Source organism: Mesocricetus auratus, unplaced genomic scaffold, assembly GCF_017639785.1.
Source record: "Mesocricetus auratus isolate SY011 unplaced genomic scaffold, BCM_Maur_2.0 Super-Scaffold_100013, whole genome shotgun sequence".
Lineage (NCBI taxonomy): Eukaryota > Metazoa > Chordata > Mammalia > Rodentia > Cricetidae > Mesocricetus > Mesocricetus auratus.
This window is the reverse complement of record NW_024429196.1, coordinates 6,879,091-6,898,349: the sequence shown is the minus strand read 5'-3', so window position 1 is coordinate 6,898,349 and position 19,259 is coordinate 6,879,091. Positions and strand designations below refer to the sequence as shown.

The 19,259-nt window shown below is 47.7% G+C and overlaps 1 protein-coding gene across 1 annotated transcript in view; it reads left to right on the top strand.

The window, feature by feature from the left end:
* The window catches only part of Galnt2 (polypeptide N-acetylgalactosaminyltransferase 2), a 128,742-nt gene that overhangs the window by 60,128 nt on the left and 49,355 nt on the right, over positions 1–19,259 (top strand). The window contains exons 2-3 of the mRNA XM_005064669.4: positions 9,731–9,824; positions 18,050–18,203. Coding sequence (XP_005064726.1) covers positions 9,731–9,824; positions 18,050–18,203 — 248 coding nt within the window. The remainder of the gene's footprint in view (positions 1–9,730; positions 9,825–18,049; positions 18,204–19,259) is intronic.

The window sequence follows — 19,259 nt, the reverse complement described above, 5'->3', positions numbered from 1 at the left end:
TCCTATCTCAGGGTTCCCTAGAAGGACTTGGGTCTTTGTTTGGGGTTGTCACTGGTCACTCCCTTAGAAAAAATGTGAGCACTGCAGAGTAGCCACCACCTGAGGGAGCAAGCTTGGCACACGGAGAGGCCAGTCTTCAGATCAGATGTGGTGGATCCTCCTTGTGTCAGCCACCTTTCACCATGTGCTTCCTGGTCAGGAAAACGAGGCCAGCAAGCCTCAGGCCCATTGTGAATGAAGACTTTGCATTTAGTACAAGAAGACCAGACTGGGTGAGGGAAATAGCTGTTAGCTGAGGCTGATAAGAAATTAGGTGTTCAGCACTCCTCCACTGCTGGTGGGAGTGCTGACATGTACAGCCACTTTGGAAATCAGTATGGCGATTCCTCGGGAAAATGGGAATCAGTCTACCACAAGACCCAGCAATTCCACTCTTAGGCATATACCCAAAAGATGCACATTCATACAACAAGGACGTCTGTTCCACTACGTTCATAGCAGCATTATTTGTAATAGCCAGAACCTGGAAGCAATCTAAATGCCCCTCAACTGAAAAGTGGATAGAGAAAATGTGGTACATTTACACAATGGAGCACTATTCAGCGGAAAAAAAACAATGGGGTCTTGAAATTTGCAGGCAAATGGAAGGTACTAGAAGAAACCATATTAAGTAAGGTAACCCAGTCACAAAAAGACAAACATGGTATGTACTCACTCATTTATGGATTTTAGACATGAATCAGGGGAGTGCCAGCATACAATCCCATTGCCAGAGAGTCTGGGAAACAGAACCTTCATCCAGCAAATGATGAAAGCATAGGCAGATACCCACAGACAAACACTGAACTGAACTCCTGGAATCCAGTGTCAGAAAGAGAGAACTGATGGGCAAAGGAGTTAAGAGTGGGCTGGTTTAGCCCACAGAAACAGCTGACCTGAACAAGGGGGAGCTCTTGGACCCCAGATTGATGGCTGTGTGGAAAGCATGGGACTGACCCAGATCCCCTGAATGTGGGTGTCAGTGAGGAGGCCTAGGTAATATATGGGACCTTGGGTAGTATTTATCCCTGGCATACAAATAGACTTTGAGTGCCCATGCCACAATATGGGAGGCTCTCTCAGCTGGGACTCTTGGGGAAGGACCTAGGTCCTGCCCTGGATGAAATGACAGTCACTCGAGATCCACCATGGAGGACCTCAACCTCCTTGGGGATTGGACTGGAGATTGGGTGGGGGACTGGGGGACCTGGTGAGGAGCGGGGGGAGGAGGGGAGAAGGAGTTGGGATTGACATGTGAAACAAGATTGTTTCTAACAATAATAATAATAATAATAATAATAATAATAATAATAATAATAATAATAGAAAGACTGCAGGGGGCCGGGCGGTGGTGGCGCACGCCTTTAATCCCAGCACTCGGGAGGCAGAGGCAGGCGGATCTCTGTGAGTTCGAGACCAGCCTGGTCTACCGAGCGAGTTCCAGGACATGGTCCAAAAAACAATACAGAGAAACCCTGTCTCGAAAAACCTGGTCGCCCGCAATGATGACATCAACCCGACAGAGCTCATCAGGCGAGATTGTCAGATCCTGTGACTGATAAATTATTGGATTTTTAAAATCCGTGATGACAGCGTCCTTTGTGAGCCGGGTGTTGCCTGTCTTCCTGGGAACTGAAAAAGAAATTAGGTGTTCAGGCTTCATATACTGAGTCCCCTCCATGAAAACCTCTCCCACAGCGCCCCTGAGGTGTTCCTGTCTTTTACGTAGTGCAGGCAGTGCTTGCTCTGTAGGGCCTGCCTCAGGTCTGCTTCTGCTCTTCTGCTGCGTTCCTTGTCTTTCTGGAAGACTCCCAAGGTTACTCCCTCTGCTGTGAGTGGTTTTCACACATCTCTTAGTCCTCCACCTGACTGCAGAACATCATGGTGTTCATGACAGCCATGTGGTGCCAAGTACACATGAACCTTCTCCCCCTTTTAGATGTGACTCCGTTATAATATGCTGGCTCTGCTGTCTCCGTGAGCAGTGTTGGCATGCCCCCCTCCCCAATGCTCTCCTGACACTGCTAACTTCTGTCTCCCAGCATCCATGGGGAAAGCACTGGTCCTCTGAAGAGGGCACTATTTGGAAGGCCCCACTGGGGCCATCTTGGAACTAGTGGGCATTTTCAAATACCCATCCCTTTTACTCACTTGGGATGGCTTCCTGGACTTTACTGTGGGTGTCTGCTCCTGTGGTGATTTGTGAGGAACGGGACGATATGTTCCTGTTTCTAACCTCTGGCTCCCAGGGCTCCCAGCTCTTCCCGAGTCTCACTTTCTCCCTCAGAGATACTCTGTACGGCACACACAGTCTTCAGCTGGTTCAGATTTGGGTCACAGAACTAGCCAGGCAAGGACCATGGTGTAGAAGCCAGTCCCATCACATGGTGTGGCATAGATGGTGGTGCACACTGGGGACAAGGGATCATAGCACTGTGGCCACATGGGACCTGATCAGCCAAGACACAGTAGGACAGCCTTGTGGATGTTCGAGGCCAACATGGACAGACAGGATCCCGGGGGTGAGTAGGGCAGGAGGCAGCATGGTGTGAGATGCGCAGGATAATGATGCGGAAGGCAATGGGCACACCAAGCCGGGAGACCCTCTCTCCTGCGCTGTCGCCCTGTGCTGCCACCCTCCCCTTGGCTGTACACTGAAGTGCTGTCTCAACGCCGAGCCTTTCCACCACTTTCCTGTCATCTGTTTGGAAGTTCCACTTTATTTTAAGACGTGATTGACTAATATGAGTCACAGTGGGAAGCATTTGCTAAAATCCCTCCTTTTTATGTGAAAGACATTTTCTAGTCAAGCTTCTGGCATATGTCACATCTGTAATGTAAGAGTGTCTAGCTTGGCTAGAGCTGGAAGCCCAGAACAAGCAGAATTGAGGCTAAGAAAGGGCTGTCCATATCGCTATATATGCAGGCTCTCTATTTACCGGGAGGGGATGGATGCTGAGCCTAGGCCATGCCAACTCACCCATGGACCGCATCACCTTATCCTGGGGCAATGCCCCTGCCCTCAGGGACAGGGACTGCAAGCTGACTTGGTTCCAGACTCTTACTCAGAATCCAGAATGAAGTCACGCTGCATGTGAGCCACTTACCTGTGCTGTCCTCACACTGGCCTCTTGTGGACGTCATTGGCCGTGGTTGGGATGTACCCATTGCTCTTTTTAGAAAGAGGGTCACTGTGAAATAGATCACTCCTAGGCCTTGCCCCTGTGTCTCCTAAGGCTAACCAATCTGTCTTATAGTACATTGAATAACCCAGCATTTTTCTCAAGAAATTTCTGTCTTAGTATCTTAGCGTCTTTGAAGGGGAATGGGGACAAGATTGCTTAAAACTGCCGTTCAGAATGTCCAGGAACCCCCCCCCCCAAATAAGCAGGTGACAGATACTGGTCTAGGAGCCACTTTCCCTTACGCAAATGAGGTCCATGTGAGCATTTTACTTGTAATTTTTAAAACTTTAGATTTGGAGAATCTAAATCTTGTGACTATTGTGCAGAATTCCCACATACTCCGCATTCAGTTCTTTTTTATTCAGTTGTCTCTATGCCCAGATACACACCCAGGTGTGATGACTCATGAGGAGTGTGTATTTGGACACCATGTTTGTGTTTACCTTTTCCTTTAGTTTCTAATCCTGACCCCTGGGCTCCTAGCATGTCACCTAGAGTCTCCTTCCTTCAGAGATGCTCTTTAAGTCACCTACAGTCCACAGAACTGCCCAGACAAGGACCATGTTATAGGAGCCAGGGCATGACGAGGCATCGTGTAGTTAGTGGCTCCTACTGGGAGCAAGGTGGCATTGCATCATGTCCCTGTGGCACCTTGATCCTCATGTGGCCAGGACACATCTAACCTTGACCCTCTGAGGCTCCTCTTGGCTGTGATACTCCTTACACTTCCTTCTGTGTTTTTTGCATTTATTTATTTACTTATTGATCTATGAGTCCCAGTCAAGGATTTTGAAGAATGTCCCTCATGCTGTCTGGTGTTTTTTCTCATGAGGTCATGTACTTGGGAGAGAAGACTATAGAAGTAAAATATACATCCTTTTAAAAACAAGTCAGAGTAGGAAAGGAAGAAGTGTGATAACTAGAATAGCCTGTATAGACACTGCACAAGGAGCAAAGCCTTCCTCAAGTGGAGGAAGTCAGGGCAGGGACTTCAGTGTGGTCTAGGTTGCAGTCACTGAGCCCCGTCAGTATGGCATCTGTGGAGAAAGGATAAAGTCATATTTAATTTATGTGTTATGTATTAGGAGACTGAGGCTCAAGAATGCAGCCAGAGTTGCCTGAGGTGACAGACTAGCGCAAGTCTGACCTTCCCCAGTGTGTCTCAGGTACCCCTGGCTTATTGGACCAGGCAGACTGGGGTGCTGTCAGGCATTGCTGTTGTATGTGTCTGAGAACAGTTAGATAGTGGAGCTTTGACAGTATCTGTGTGCTGAGCATGCAGGGTACCACACAGCTTTTCCATGTGTGACAAAGGTTACAGCCTGGAGCACTGGTCACAGTACTTCAGAGGGCTAGTGCCCATGTTACTCCGTGGCAGCTTTCCTACGAGCACACATCCGAGCAGGACAGAGTTCTACAAGGTGGTCAGTACGGTGAGCATAAGGGAGAAGCTGCACCTCAAGACTGCCTGGGACCACTCAAACCCCAGGCAGGTCCCACCCTCAAGGTGTGGTCGACTAGAACCATCCATTGGGACTAAGTCTAAGAACTCAGTTTTCAGTTCCCTTCCACTCCTGATTCCTGCACTGTCATGTCTTTTGACTATTAGCCAAGTGAAGGTTCTAGGGCTGTCAGTGTGGGCTGGGAAGTTTGTTGTGGGCTCTTACAGATGTGTCCCAGTGTCATTCCTGCATGGTGGGATCAGAAAATTCACTACTTTCCATTGTGTGTGGTACAAAACAGCCTCAGAGATGGAGCGGGGATCTGTGAAGCATGACTGTGGTGCTGGGCTGCCCCTCAACAGCTAGTGATGGGTAGGAGGGCCGCCCCTTTTCTTCAGCCCAGCCCATGCTCCCAACAGGCCTTTTACTCATAAGCGAAGCTCGTTCTGCTTCCTAAGGCAGAGGGATCAGTGTGTGCTGAGATTGTGTTGGGAATTCTGTAATACACAATGTGGTCTCCAGCCCAGGGGCCTCTCCCAGATTCTGTGGGCCCCCTTTCTCAGTGGATTAGAAGTACATTGTCTATTTGGTTGGCTGGTTTGGTACCCTATTTTGAGAGGTTGAAGAACCTTTAGGAGATGGTCAAGTGCATCTCTATGGTGCAGCCCTGGGGATTACAACCTAGCCTTTCTCCTGTCCTGAGTCTGCTCCCTGGGGAGATCTGGGCAGATAGCCCTCTGTCCCAGCCATGCCTTCTCTGCCATGGACTATATCCACTAACACTGAGCCAAAGTCTGTCCTCTTTCCCCTAAGCTGCTGCCTCTGTCAGGTATTCGGTCACAACAAGAAAAGTAGCTGGCTGTGAAAGTGAGGCCCTGACACAGTGGGCAGCAGGTGCCTTACTCATCTGGGAGAGATGACTAAGAAAGATGAGAGAACCAGAAGCAGTCCACAGTCCCTGAGTCCCTCTGGGTCCTTGTGGAAATGCTTGGCTGTGGGAGGTGTGGTCTGTGACTGGGAGCTGGTCTGCTCTGACAGCCTGGCTTCTGGCTGAATGGTACCTCAGCAGGTAGGGAGCATCTGAGTTACGAGAGATGAGCTCCAAGGCTGAGTAAGTGCCCCTTTCAGAATCTGGAAACCTGGCTTTTTATAAACACAAGTGTTGCCGTTCTAATCAGCCTTGGTGACAACTACTGAATAATCTCTAAACCATGCTGACAGGTGACATTGAGGAACCCGACATTCAGGAGTATTTTGGGGACTGGTTCTGTGCCTGAGCATATGGTCTAGTAGCTGAAACGATTTAACATTGACAAAATGTGTTTCAGGAGGGGAGATTTAAAACAGGCTGTTTATTTTCTCTTTTCTTGCAGAGGAATATTTTTATGCCTGTTACAAACATGGCACAAACCATGTGGTTCCTGCTCCCACCTCACGGGCATATACTCATCACTAAGCAGACTCTTCCTCCCTCATAGCGGGAGAGGCACAGCGCCTGGTCTCCAGCCTGGACACAAGCACCCTGAGCACAGGGCATCACCACATGGTGGCATTAGGACATTTTCCTCTTTGAACAGTGCTGCTGGTCTGGATGTCGATGGGGGGAGCCTTAAAGTGATCACAGCAGACCAGCGAGGGTGGAGCATGTACAGCTACATTCATCATCAGGCATTTACCACACAAGGACACACAAAAGGGATGCAAATGCAGAGGATCTGGAGGGCTTACATGTCATGTGCTACTATACTTGTGACTAAGTAGCTAGTGTGAAAAGCCACCAAGGACAGCAAACCTGGGCCATGGGTTCACGGTAACTTACCTAGCCTCTCAGTTTTGAAGTTCAGTGCTAGTGAGACTCCATTATCACTGACTGGGGCCTGCCTAGAACCCCAGACTTGGACTTAGACACTAAGCTGGGACTCTTCCCTGCACCACGTGTTTTGTCCTCTGCTTATCTGTGGGTACTGACCCTTCTTGCCCCACTTTCACCCACCTGTGACCTCTGCTTGGGGGTAGCATGGATGATATAGATGTCCCTGAACTCTACCCGTTTTCCAGGTTCCTCCCTCGGGGCTTCATAAGCACCTTGCTTCCAGGCCAGAGCCTGGCTCCATCACTGGTCCAGGGTGTCCAGTTGGACTCCTGGTACCACCTCTGATCTCTTTTCTCCTAATGGGAGTTGAACTTCATCTTTCTGTCCTAGACTTACTTGTCCAGTGTGACCTTTATTTATCCTGCATCTGCATCTTGGCCACTTCGAAGAGTTTTTAGAACAACCTCAAGGTACCCATGTCTACCTTGTCTTCTGCTTCATGGGGCTGCCACCATGCATAACACCCTCTCTATCTTTTTTTCTCTCCTCCCTTAGGTTTCCCTGACACCTACCTCTGTACACAGGGTATAACCTCTCCCGAGTCCTCCCAAAGTGCTTGCTGGTTCTCTGCTCTTGCCAAGTTCATAAGCATGGGGGTGCACCTGTGTCTGCTGCGCCCACAACCGATCGGCTCAAAGGAGAGAGGGACAGAAGTATCTGGGAGGCTGAACAACAGCCCAGGAGTCTGAACCTGTTTCCTGTTTCAGTCAGTGAGCCTGTCACTGTAACCATGTGTTCTGAGATGTGGACTCACGAACCATACCCCTTCACTATTGTGGCTTAGTTGGTGGACAGGGAAACTACCTCCTTAGAAGGTGGCACAAAGCCTGGTGGTGGTGGTGTCGCACGCCTTTAATCCCAGCAGAGGCAGAGGCAGGTGGGCCTCTGAGTTTGAGGCCAGCCTGGTCTATAAAGCTACACAGAGAAACCCTGTCTCTAAAAACCATAATAATAATAACAATAACAATAATAACAATAATAATAGAAGGTGGCACAGTAGGTGGCCTGGCCTGGACCCCAGCCCTCCTGGCTCTGGGTTGAGAGAGTGCCTCAGCTTGGTCTTTGACAGTAGAGTTCTTAATGGCTGTATCCTCAGTGCCTGCGTACATGGTCCCTCTAAGGGACAGCAGCTCAGGTATATAGCTCTTCCTGCTCCCTCCCACCCTCCTCTTTCTCCTTCTCACTGCTGGAGATTTTGAGTGGAAGTCCATTACAAAGCAGTCCTGTTTGACCCTTAGAAAAGTACTTTTGAATTTTAATGGCAGGTTCAGAATGAGCCCCTGGTGACCTGTTTAACTAGAGGGTTAGGGTTTGGGACAGCTTCTTAGCAGCTGGGTAACCTCTGTAATTGCTTAAAATCTCCAACCCTATGAGTCAGGCAGGAATGACTGCCAGTTTGTTGTCAGATGAGCAGTGACGGTACTGGATGGGTATTCCCTGACAGTGTACAGTTTAGTAATCTTTTCCTCTCTCTCCTCAGGCCCCACCCCCACAAAGTGCCCGAGCTCTCTCATTGTTTATACTTGCACTCTGCTTATCCACCACCTCCAGGATTAATTAGGGTTATGGTAGACAGAGGCTATGGGGAAGGTATGGCCATGAGGAAGTTGGGGGCTGGATGGGGAGAAAGTGTATTTTGAAAAACAAAATGCGGATAGCTGACTTGGGTGTGTTGGTTATGTGACTGCCACAGACAAGGGCTTGATAGAGCCACCATCTCCAGAGACAGCATCAGCATTCAGTTTTATTCAAGGTGAAATAGCTTAATCCAGTATTTGACAGGTCGGATGCGCTGGTAGGAGGGAAGTATTATTAGTCACAAAATCTGACAAACCAGCTATGAGATAGAAATGGGCACTTAATTAAAAGATGGCTCTGTGCAGCCCTGCAGTGCTGTAGCAGCCTGGTTTAGTTTCTAATGTTCCCTTTACTGCAAAGCCACAGTCAGTTAGTACAGTCTGCTGCATTTCGGTCACTGCATAACCATCACCAGTGGTAGGTTGAAATTTTATTTATAATCTAATAATCAGAAGAGCTGATTAAAATCAGTTTAAAATCTTCTGGCTGCAAGAAAATTCGTAAACGGTCCAGATGTGTGTTAATAAATTCATTACTGTGTGGGACAGAAAGCACTGGGGGTCAGTGGAAGCTGAGAGACTGTGTGCTAGGTAGTCAGTTCTGGACATGACTTGGAGGAGAGGTCAGTGTGTCCTTTGTCCTCCCTCCCCTTACCTTTGCATGCCCTTCCCAAGATAAACCCAGCCATATCACTGGTGCAGAAGCCATAGAAGGAAGGAAAGGCCGCAGAGAGGAGGAGCCCAGGACAGGGTGACTTCCCTTAAATGCAGATTATGGGCAGGGCAAGTAACATTTGGAGGGTGTATATGTCTGTTCCCCACGGCCCAAGGAAATCTTGAAGCCAGCAAGGCACAGGAAACACACAGCAGGCCAGTCCAAGGAGTGTGGCTACCTGGACAACAGGTTAGGCTGCCAGGGAAGGTTCCTTCTGCAGCCTCTTCATCTGCTCCTGAGTGGCTTTCCACAAGACTGGGCCCATGGGAGGGTTCCTATTTGGGTTATACACAGAAACACTTTTTATTCACAGGAATCAGATTGAAGTGGGTGGAAATGCATCAGGCAATATGGCTGTAGAGCTGTTATTTAGTTTGATTTAATGTTGATAAATGACAGTCAATTGCTTGCCCATATGGGTGGGATAAATTCCACCAGAGCTTATGTCTTGCTCTGCAGGCTGGCTCCCTGGCAGTCCCCTGAGAACTCCTGGTTTACCATTAGTAGAATTAATGTGCCCTCTGATATATCAGGAGCTCAGAGGCCCAAACCTTCGTGATTTCCCAGAGCCTACCTTGGTTCCACGACTCCACCACCATGACAGTGCTGTGCTCAGCACAAAGTTGCTGTGATCCTCACCACAGAGCCTGGGATTCTGGGATTCTGAGTCATCTTTCCGTTGGCGTGCAGTCAGGTCACAGCCAGAGGGAAGTCAAGTGTGTCCTGCAGACATTGTCACCTGCTTTCTTCCTAAGTATAGTCTAGATTTCTGGGTGGTTATAAAGATTGTCCTATGCTGGGAGCACAACCAGGGTGATGGCATCATGAGACACAGAGTTGAAAGTGGGTGAAGGAGAGCCAACAGACAGACGACTCACTCGGTGTCTTTGTTTCCCCAGGATGACTGGAATGACATCGACTCCATTAAAAAGAAAGACCTTAACCACAGAAATGGAGATGAGAAAGCACAGAGTGTGGAGACCCTGCCTCCAGGTACTGTATCTGGGGTGGGGCCAATCTTTCATGGCCTCCTAACTGTGAACCGACTGAATGTATGCTAGGAGCAGTGACTGGGGCAGAGAATGCATTCCTTAAGCTACTGGATGCTGCCCAAGAGCATGCTTTTGCTTTTCCTGTCAGGACACTGGTGGGGGTCAGCAGAATTTATAGAAAGAAAGTAAAGTATAAACACAGAATCTGAAGTTTTAGTTCATGAAAAATTTTTAAATAGACTTAATTTTTTAAAGGGGTTTTAGGTTTAAAAGATGAAACTTTTATTGTTGGAAGTTTCAGTATTAGTAAACTTGTGTTACTTTTTTTCCTTCCATTTTACTTTGCTTCCCTGCATTTTGAAACTGCTTTTTTTCTGCCCCCCTCCAAATTGTTTGTTATTAGAAGCAGTATTTTAGAGATTGGGGAGCTAGTGTCTATGAATAAAATAAGATTTTCCTTGAAAAGTTGTGTTTGTCATTTGAGATGACTTTTAGGTATGCAAATGTCAGGGATGCAAATGTCCACACTCAGGAGCTGCGTGTGCTTAGAACAAAACAAAATAGTCATGTGCCAGATGAATGTATTTGGATAAATGTAGCCTGTTTTCTGACCTTTTAAAATGCAAACTGTTTGCCTTAAATGGTAGAATATTTAGACATTTGCATAAAATGTTGTGGAGGATTAAGAAACTTAAAGTTGTGTGAAAGAATATGTGTGTAGTTTTCTATGCACATATATACATACTATACGTACGGGCTGCTTGGCCCTGCGGTTAAACACCCATTGCAATGGCTGCCTTAAGGCATTCACATGGTGTGGTTGATTAGCTAACAGCCGTGGGAAGCACACTGTGGCTTGCCAGCGTCAGAACGTGTGTGTTTAGCTTGTGTGTCTGTGAGCTGATGTGGATGTGGGCTACATGAATGTAAGAAGCTGCTGCTACTCAGTGGGCGGGACACTCAGGTTAAACAACAGATGAGTGTTACCTTAGGCTGTCAGCGTTATTTGTTTGTTTCTGTCAAATTGCTACTTCTGTTGTGGAAGACAAGCATTTCCATTCCAACAGTGTGTCAGCTTTATTAATGTTGGGCAAAAAATTGATACGTTATAAAAATGAAACAGATTTATAATTTTGTGGAAAAATGATAAATTAAAATTAGGTAGCCTAATTATATACTGCTATAAAGTATTTTTTAAGGAGAGATTTGCAAAGAAGCTATTACCCACATTAGATGTATATTTAAAGTTTTTTTAATCCGCGTACCAGGAGTATAAAAACAAATGGATGTATTTAGCCATAATATACTGTGATTCAGCAAACAGCACAAACTTTCATTTCATGGAGTTTACCTGTTAACACTGATTTAAACTATCACTCGTCTTTTCGTGTGGGAACTTATGTGGTCAAATATACGGATTTTGAACTAATGTTGACTCAGGTTGTATTGTCCTGTATCGTTTTTTTCAAGATGCTGCTGGTTGAAAAGGGAAGCATTATGTTTACAAATCTGTTTTGAAATGTTTGTCAAAATTTTGGTAATATCTTTAATAAAGATGTTTGTCTCCAGCATCCAAAACAAACAAACAAAAAACCAAAATGGAAAGAAGGTTACTTTTTCTGTTATCTTCCCTTTGTCAAAAGTCAAACGACTAGGTGTGTATATTCTGGCTTTTTATTCAGATCAATTGATGTATTTGTGTATTTTACCAAAGCCATAATTTTTACAACTTTATAAAAGTCTTAAATTTGGGTGATGTCAGTCCTCTGACTTCATTTTTCTCTTTCAGGGTAGCAGTGTCCCTTCTGGGTCTTCTGCTCTTTCATTTGAAATGGAATTTGTTTATTGGTGGCCACAAAATAGCTCACTGAGATTCTGATTGGTATCGCATTGAATCTGTGCATCAAGCTGAGAGAATTGACATTTAACAATATTGTGTCCTCTGTCCACAGACATAGAATTTACAGCCATTTTTCCATTTTCTCTGGTATCTTTTATCAAAACTTTGTAGTTTTCTTCATATAGTTCTTTTGCATAGTTGACTTGACTTAAATAGAAAATTCATTTTGAAGAGTATCAATGTAGATGATACTGTGTTTCTGACTTCAAACTCCACTTGTCTATTGCTGATATGTAGCAATGCAACCTTTCTCTATTAATAAGCCTCATGCTTACAGTCTTGCTGAAATTGCTTCCATTCTGTTTCCATTGTTTCTTTCACATTTTCTATATAGATAAGCATAGCATTTGACAAGGATGCTTTTATTTCTTTCCAATCCATGTAGCTTTTATTTCCTTTTCTTGTCTTACTGTGTTAACTAGGACTTTTGGTGCGTGTGAAAGGGAATGGCCCTCTTACCTTGTTACTCATCAGTGAGACAGTTGAGTTTCTTATATTTGAGCTATAGATTTGTTTCAGACATTCTTCATTGACTTAGTTTGCTAAGAGTTTCTGTCATGTGGTGTTGGGTTTTGTCAGGGACCCTTTCTACATCATTTAATATGTGCTCCATTGATTTTTATTTGTCCATCCAACCTTGAATAACTATTATAAGTCCCACCTATGGAATGGAATTTTGTACATTCCTAGATCTGATTTGTGCAGAGTGTAGCCTTCCTTGCCTGCCGCTTTGGTTTTTCCCCCCACCAGCCACCTGGGTTCTGCCACAGTTGCAGTCCCCAAATAACACACAGGACACTATATTAATTATGAAGCTGTTGGCCGTTTGCTTGGTTTCTTACTGGCTATCTCTGAAGTATTTAAACCATAATTGCTAATCTAAGTATTTCCTTACCGGAGAAAAAGGTCCAGACCTCTTATTCCTATGGCGGCTACATCATGACTGCCTATGTCTCTCTTTCCCAGAATCCTCCTCAACTCCTAGTCCCACCTATCTTGCTTCCCTATTGGCCAACAGTGCTTTATTGACATATACACAGTTCTTCCCCATCAGATTTGCTAATATTTCACTGAGGATTTTTGCTATATATTCATGGAAAAAATGTATTCTGTAGTTTTATTTTCTTCTGTTGTCCTCTGGCTTTGGTGTTAGGTCAATTCATTCCACTTACTTCCCATAATTGCTAGGTGTCCACCACAGAACCAAGGTGCCACCAGGCTCCCAGAGCCACTCACTTACACACTGAAACTGCCTCAGTCCAACTCCCTGCAGAAGTAGGATTTCACTCTGACCCACTCCCAGGGCCTTCTCCTCTAGGAGCAGGACTTTCAGAGATTCTGGTGGATTGTCATTGCTCTGGGTGGTGATGACTGAGGTGGATAAAGGCAGTATTGGGTGAGGATCCTGCCGTAACTGTGACTGCTTCTGCAGAGGGCTTAGGAGGGAAAATGGACCGCATGCAAGCTAGCCTGGGCTACAGAGTGAGACTTTATCCCCCAAACAGACATGCAAACAACTACAAACCCTGCACAAGTCAGAGAAGAACTTTTGAAGATTGATCCATGAAGATTTGGAGCTGGGCATAACCCTCATGAATCTAGAGCAGCTGCCCCTGCACAATGCTGTTTGAAACTGCTCATTCGATAGCATCGGTAATTCTGAACGAAGTCTATGTATCTTTCCCATAACATCTGGCATTTCCTTAGATTTATTGATAAATTACTTTTCATTGCTTTGAATTTCCTGCTTTTTTCATCCCTAATAATGAGTTGTTTTAGGATGCTTATTTCAAGAGAAATATCTCATAGTGCAAAGAGATTTCCTCCCATACCAGATAGCCAGCAGTAATACCATTCACATCCTTCATTGTGGAGTAGGCTTGTGTGCTGCAATCCTGGCCTCCCGTCTGTGCTGGCACTTGCTAGAGCAAGGACATCATGAGGTTTTTCTCTCAAGCACAGGAATATTAGGTTCAGCTTGAGGTCAGCCACGGAGTTCAGGGCTTCATGGACACAGGTGTCTGTCAGTGGGTTATTGCTTCCTTTCCCATGCTGTCCTAGGAGAAGGTGGTTTCTGCTCTAGACAAGCATCCACCAGGGTGCTAGCATTTGCTTGCGCTGCCTCTGCTGGGGAGTCCACATCTGCGCAGAACTCGGAGCCTCGGAGGCCCCGACTTGCAGGCTCCTGTCTCCCTGACACCTGTGGTGACAGGTGGTGCACCCATCCTCACAAGTGTGTGTCAGGTACCCTGTCCTTGCACCCAGAAGCCTCTTAAAAGCATGTGCACATGCCTTTCAGTGCCTGGTTTCAGACATGCACCAGACCATATTGGTTTTGTGAAAACTCATTATAGATTGATGTAATTATTCTGTCAGGGGTGGGGTTCAATAAAAACAAAAGTTTAAGAAAGAAATCTACATGATCTTAAGTTAAAATGTATTGATATGAGTTGTGTAAAGGCTGGCACATCCTGATTGCAAAGCTCTGTGGTCTTTTCAAGTTCATTTATAGATTAGTTGTAAGAAACCTGACATCAGCTTTCCTCTGGCCCCGAGGCCACCCAAGCCCTGAGCTGCATAGGTAGCCTCCCAGGGTTTCTGCCCCTGTGTGTGACAGGCCTGTGGGTGCTCCTGCCCAAGGGCCGGTGATGTGGGAAGTTTCTTGAGCTGAACTAGGAATCCAAGGATTGCAGCCAGAGGAGTGACTCATGAGCCTCACAGGCGGCACTGAGATAGAGGCCTCTCTGGAACCCAGCCATGTCTAACTAAAAACGTTGAGTAGCAGTCTAACGCAGGGCTGACCTACTGCGGTCTGAATGTTAGAAGTCTGGGGAAATCATCTGTGGGAAGAGAGTGGAGGAGGATATGGGTGGCTGGAGGGTGGTACAGCCAGTGGGCAAGGGTAGGCAGTGGCTAGAACAAAACAGTTAGGGGTATAGAATGGTCCAGAAGACAGAGGTGGGGGATGTCATCTTCATATCACCACCCCTAGGGTCCCCTCTTCAGGGCCCACAGACTCACTCCCAAAAGGGCATGGTGATCTGTGCTCACTGACTCATTCCCTCCTGACTGAGTTGTTTCCATGACTGCAGGCTGTGGGCTGCGAGTGTTGGGGAAGGAGCACTCGTGCCTCCTCTTGCTGTTAGCCCAGCCCTTCCTTCAGCTTGCCTCCACTGGCCATCAGAGACTGTCCAGCAGTGAGTGACAGGAGAGGAAGGCCACCCCTTCTCATTTCCAATCCCTGGGAATGGCATTAGAAAGGGAGGGACAGTTGGTAGGTGGCAATTGTTTTCATCCTGAAGTGCCTGAGCTTTGGTTGTAGGCTTCCTGTTTCCTGACTGCCAGTTGGAGGACTTTCCTGGTCTGCTGCAGCTGGAAAGTGAGAGCCAGTGTGAAGGAAGCTGTGCTCTTCCAAGCCAGGCCGAAGCTTTGGCCAGTTTTACACTCGGCTTCAGGCAGCTTCGTCCAGGATGAGACCACAGTAGTGAAGCAGTGGTTGGCAGGGATTTGTGACTGGGATGCTGAGAGTGAGAGCCAACAGGTGCCTGGGCTGTGAGCAAGGAAATCCTGGATTCCATCTTACAGGGAGTGACAGATTGGAGTAGCACCAGGGTGAATGGGAACCTGCGTGGGCCAGTGCTCCTCAGAGGCCATGGCCTTGAAGGTGCCCTTAGACTAGCCATGCACAATTTCTGGAGAGGCAGGGAGCCCTGCAGGACTGCCTGGGGTGCAGGTAAAGACATGCCAGCCCTTCGTGTTCCAGCCTGGTCAGTGTGGTCTCAGACAGCTCCTCCTGCCTCTGGGTCACTGTTGCACCTCATCTGTATGGCTGGCCTCAGTACGCACTACAGTGTTCAGCTCTGCCTGCTGACTAATGTTTTCATAGCCCTGCCCGGTGAGCAGCTGCTCCACAGCCGGCTTACCGTGATGTGCTCTGCGGTTCTCACACTATCTGGATGCGCACTTTATTTTCCTGTCATCTTTGGTGATGAAGCTATCTCCTGCTGCCTCTTGTGAAATGTTATCTTGGGCTTTTCCATCATCTCAAGGTGGGGGTGTGTGGGGGCAGGGCTCTGACTGGAGACTGGAGCCTTTTCCATAAGCCTCTTTCTTAACTTATCACAAAATTGAAGGTGTTTTGTTTTGTTTTCTGAAACTTTTAATTTCCAAAACTGAAATTTTAAGCCGTTGGGAGTGCAGGTGGCCTGTGTCTATGAGAATTTGGTTCATTGTTCTATCCTGTGACTTGCGCTGCTTAGCTCTCTGCACCTGGCTGCCCGCCTGTCCATGTGGGCTGGGCCGGACTCAGGGACTGGCTCAGGTGTGGGCCTCCCTTATAGGGCATAGGCCAGGCTGGAGTGGAGGCAGCCAGGGCCGGGCCAGCCTGGAGCACCCTCACCTGAGCTTCCCTCCTCTGCTTTCTGCTGCCTCAGCCCCAGGAGTCTCCAGCCTGACAATTCTGCATGATACAGACCAATTTCTAAGATGTTCCTGAGCCCAGTGTTTTATAGATTATGGGTTTTGAACCATTATTAGATGAAGAAACCAATTTCATGTCACACCCACATGAAAACACAGACTGCACCTGTGCCTTCCCTTTAGCAAGGGCTCTGACCATGTGTATGAATGCCTCGCGACTTCTGATCATGAAGTGATGCATGTCACCGTGGAACACATCTGCAGCCCCCATGGCATTCTCACACCCACCACAGTTTCTGAAAAGAAAGGATATACCAGTCACTGTGGCTTGTACCCTAGAGAGAGTCAACAGCAGAGCCAGGTGGGGTCTGTGTGTCCAGCTGGAGATGGTCATGGTCAGAGGGAGTATCTGCTGCAGAGGAATGACATTCATTGAGGTATCACGGGGGCTCCTCACTTCGGCTCACACAGGCTTTCTGGTCCCCAGGGTTAGATATGTTCCCAAGTCTGTCCCTCGCCCTCAGAACATGAATACTTCAGTGGGGCTAGGCATGAGCCTGCCTTGCTCGCCTCTGCCTATGGACCTAGCATGGGACCAGTGCCTCAAAGACACTGAGACAAAACTGTGAGGTGACCTACAATTCGATGGCCTGATATACCACATAAAACCCTCTCCATGACCTCATGCCACCCCCAGAGAGGGCATAGGAGTCTGGACTATAGGGAAGATTCCAGCAGGAAGGAGTTGAAACAAAACTAATAAATGTCTGGGGGTGAGGGTGGACAGGCTATTCTAGTGACCTTCTCTTCAGGAAAAGACCTGAATATGAGGAATGACTGGGTCCTGTCTGTCATGGAGGTGTCTCTGATAGCCACACTCTTCACTTTTCCATAAGGCCAGGCATTCTGACAGCTGCAGAGAGGACCCCAAGGAAGCCTCACAGGAGGCTCTGGGAATACCCTTTCTTAGGGTGTGGTATTTTCTACACTGTAGAAATATGTCCCTCTCCTGGTGGCCAGTGATTCTGCTGACAGTAGTGGGATTCAGAGGTAGGCATGTTTAGGTATATTGGATGCACGGGGCGTTGTAGGAATGACTAATGGATACCATTAGCCCAGTGGCATTTAGCATCTTAGGACCCTCTTCACAGGGAGAAAAGGGGAGGGAGTACGTGATTTTAGTTAGCCAGAGAACATGTAGCAGAGCTGAGCATGGTGGCAGTAGGGTCAGGAGGTAAGATCATCTTTAGCTGCCTCGTGGATTTAAGGACAGCCTGGACTACATGAGATAGATACTGTCCTAAAAGACCAACTAGCCGAAAGAACAGCACCCTGGGTGCTGTGACTTTAGCACCCACCTCCCCCCTGCCGTCTGCACCGTAGCCATTGACCTTCTCCTGGAGGTGGGCTGGAGTGCCTTGACTCTCAACTCTGCTGCTGCTGGCACCCTCAGTATCATCTCCAGGTGGCTGTGCTCTGGGCGTTGGTTTTGGACCCCAACAGTCCAAACATTTATTCTTGTGCCTGGTGGCACAGTGGAGTACTTTATTCATGTATACATACACTATCTCTTTTGCCTGCCTGGGGTACTTTGGGGGACATGACCAAGGTAGACAAACAGAGACTGTCCCCTCCCCAGAGAGAGAAATGGTGCCAAAGTTGCCAGCAATGTCTGGCAGGCCTTGGGTAGAGCCTGAGTGTCAGGCCTTTCATTTTTGAACTGCAGACTCAGCTTCCCATATGACAATGCTTTGGATGTTTTCAGATACATTTACGATTCAAATTGTCATCCTGCGAACAAGGCAAGACCACTCTTTCTTGATTTAACACTCACTGCTGTCTCTGGCAATACTCCGGTCTTGTATTTGTATCCACTTGTCCCACACCCTCTGCTCTGCTTTTTCCAGGGAAAGTCCGGTGGCCAGACTTTAACCAGGAGGCATATGTTGGTGGGACAATGGTTCGCTCTGGACAGGACCCCTACGCACGCAACAAGTTTAACCAAGTGGAGAGTGACAAGCTGCGCATGGATAGAGGCATCCCTGACACTCGACATGACCAGTAAGTCCCTCCAGGCACGCTGGAAAAGAGCGGAGGATCAGTTCCTTGTGCCACTGGTCTCCTCACTCAGGTGGTGTTGCCGAAGCAGGAAAGGCACTAAAGAGAGGCTCGTGCCTCTTGGCAGTTTGCAGAGGCAGCAGGCTATTGGCCAGCAGCGGAATCAGAAAGAGAAAGTTGTATGGGCCTTGTATTTGCTGATCATTTAGTATTTTGAAGCTGCGTTGATAGACACCATTCACAGTCTTGGAAAGAAGAAAATCTAAACTTCCACTTCCTAGGCCAGCTCTAGTGGAGGCACATTTTGGAAATCAGAGAGGAGCTTGACTTCTCCGCAGAGTTGGAGAGAACCAGGAGGCAGGCGGGCGGTAACACATCACTCCTGACACTAAGGGAGAAGGGCTGTCACACACTCTTCTATTTTCCAAGACTTGGGCCGAGGGTGGGTTGACTCCGCCAAGTTCAGCCCAAGGCATCCTCAGACACTGAAGACTAGTCAGCTGCCGTTTATAAGGAAAGTGCTGTTCACAGCCTTGGTCCTCTCCTCCATGCCCTGGAGTTTGTTGTAAGATCCTTGACTGTTCACTCTGGCAGCTCGAGGTGGGCTGGTTGGGTCACTCAGCAGTGAGGAGCCACTTCTCATACCTCTGAACCCTGAAGGCAGCTGTTGTCCTGAGCCGGTGGATCTTTCTATGAATGAAGTTGCCTCCAGAGCCACTGATTTCTTGGGAAGTAGAGCATACAGTGGGTCTCCCATGTGCCAGTGGTCACACTGGGTACAGATCCTTGGTCCCATCTAGCTACATGTTCAGAAGCTCTGCCAGGGGATACACCGTCTGCCTGAGCCGTATCTCTCTTCTGCATGCCAGGCACAGGCGTCAGGACAGGGGTCTGGGACACCCAGGAAAAGGAGCCTGTCAGGTGGTACCACACTCATCCGGGGCTGGTCTTCTGCCCGGCTGCTATCCAGGTGCCAGTCATCTCTGGGCACTGATAGACTCACCACAGATGTGCTTTGTTGAGTTCATCTTATCTCCCATCACAGTCAGAGACTGAAGA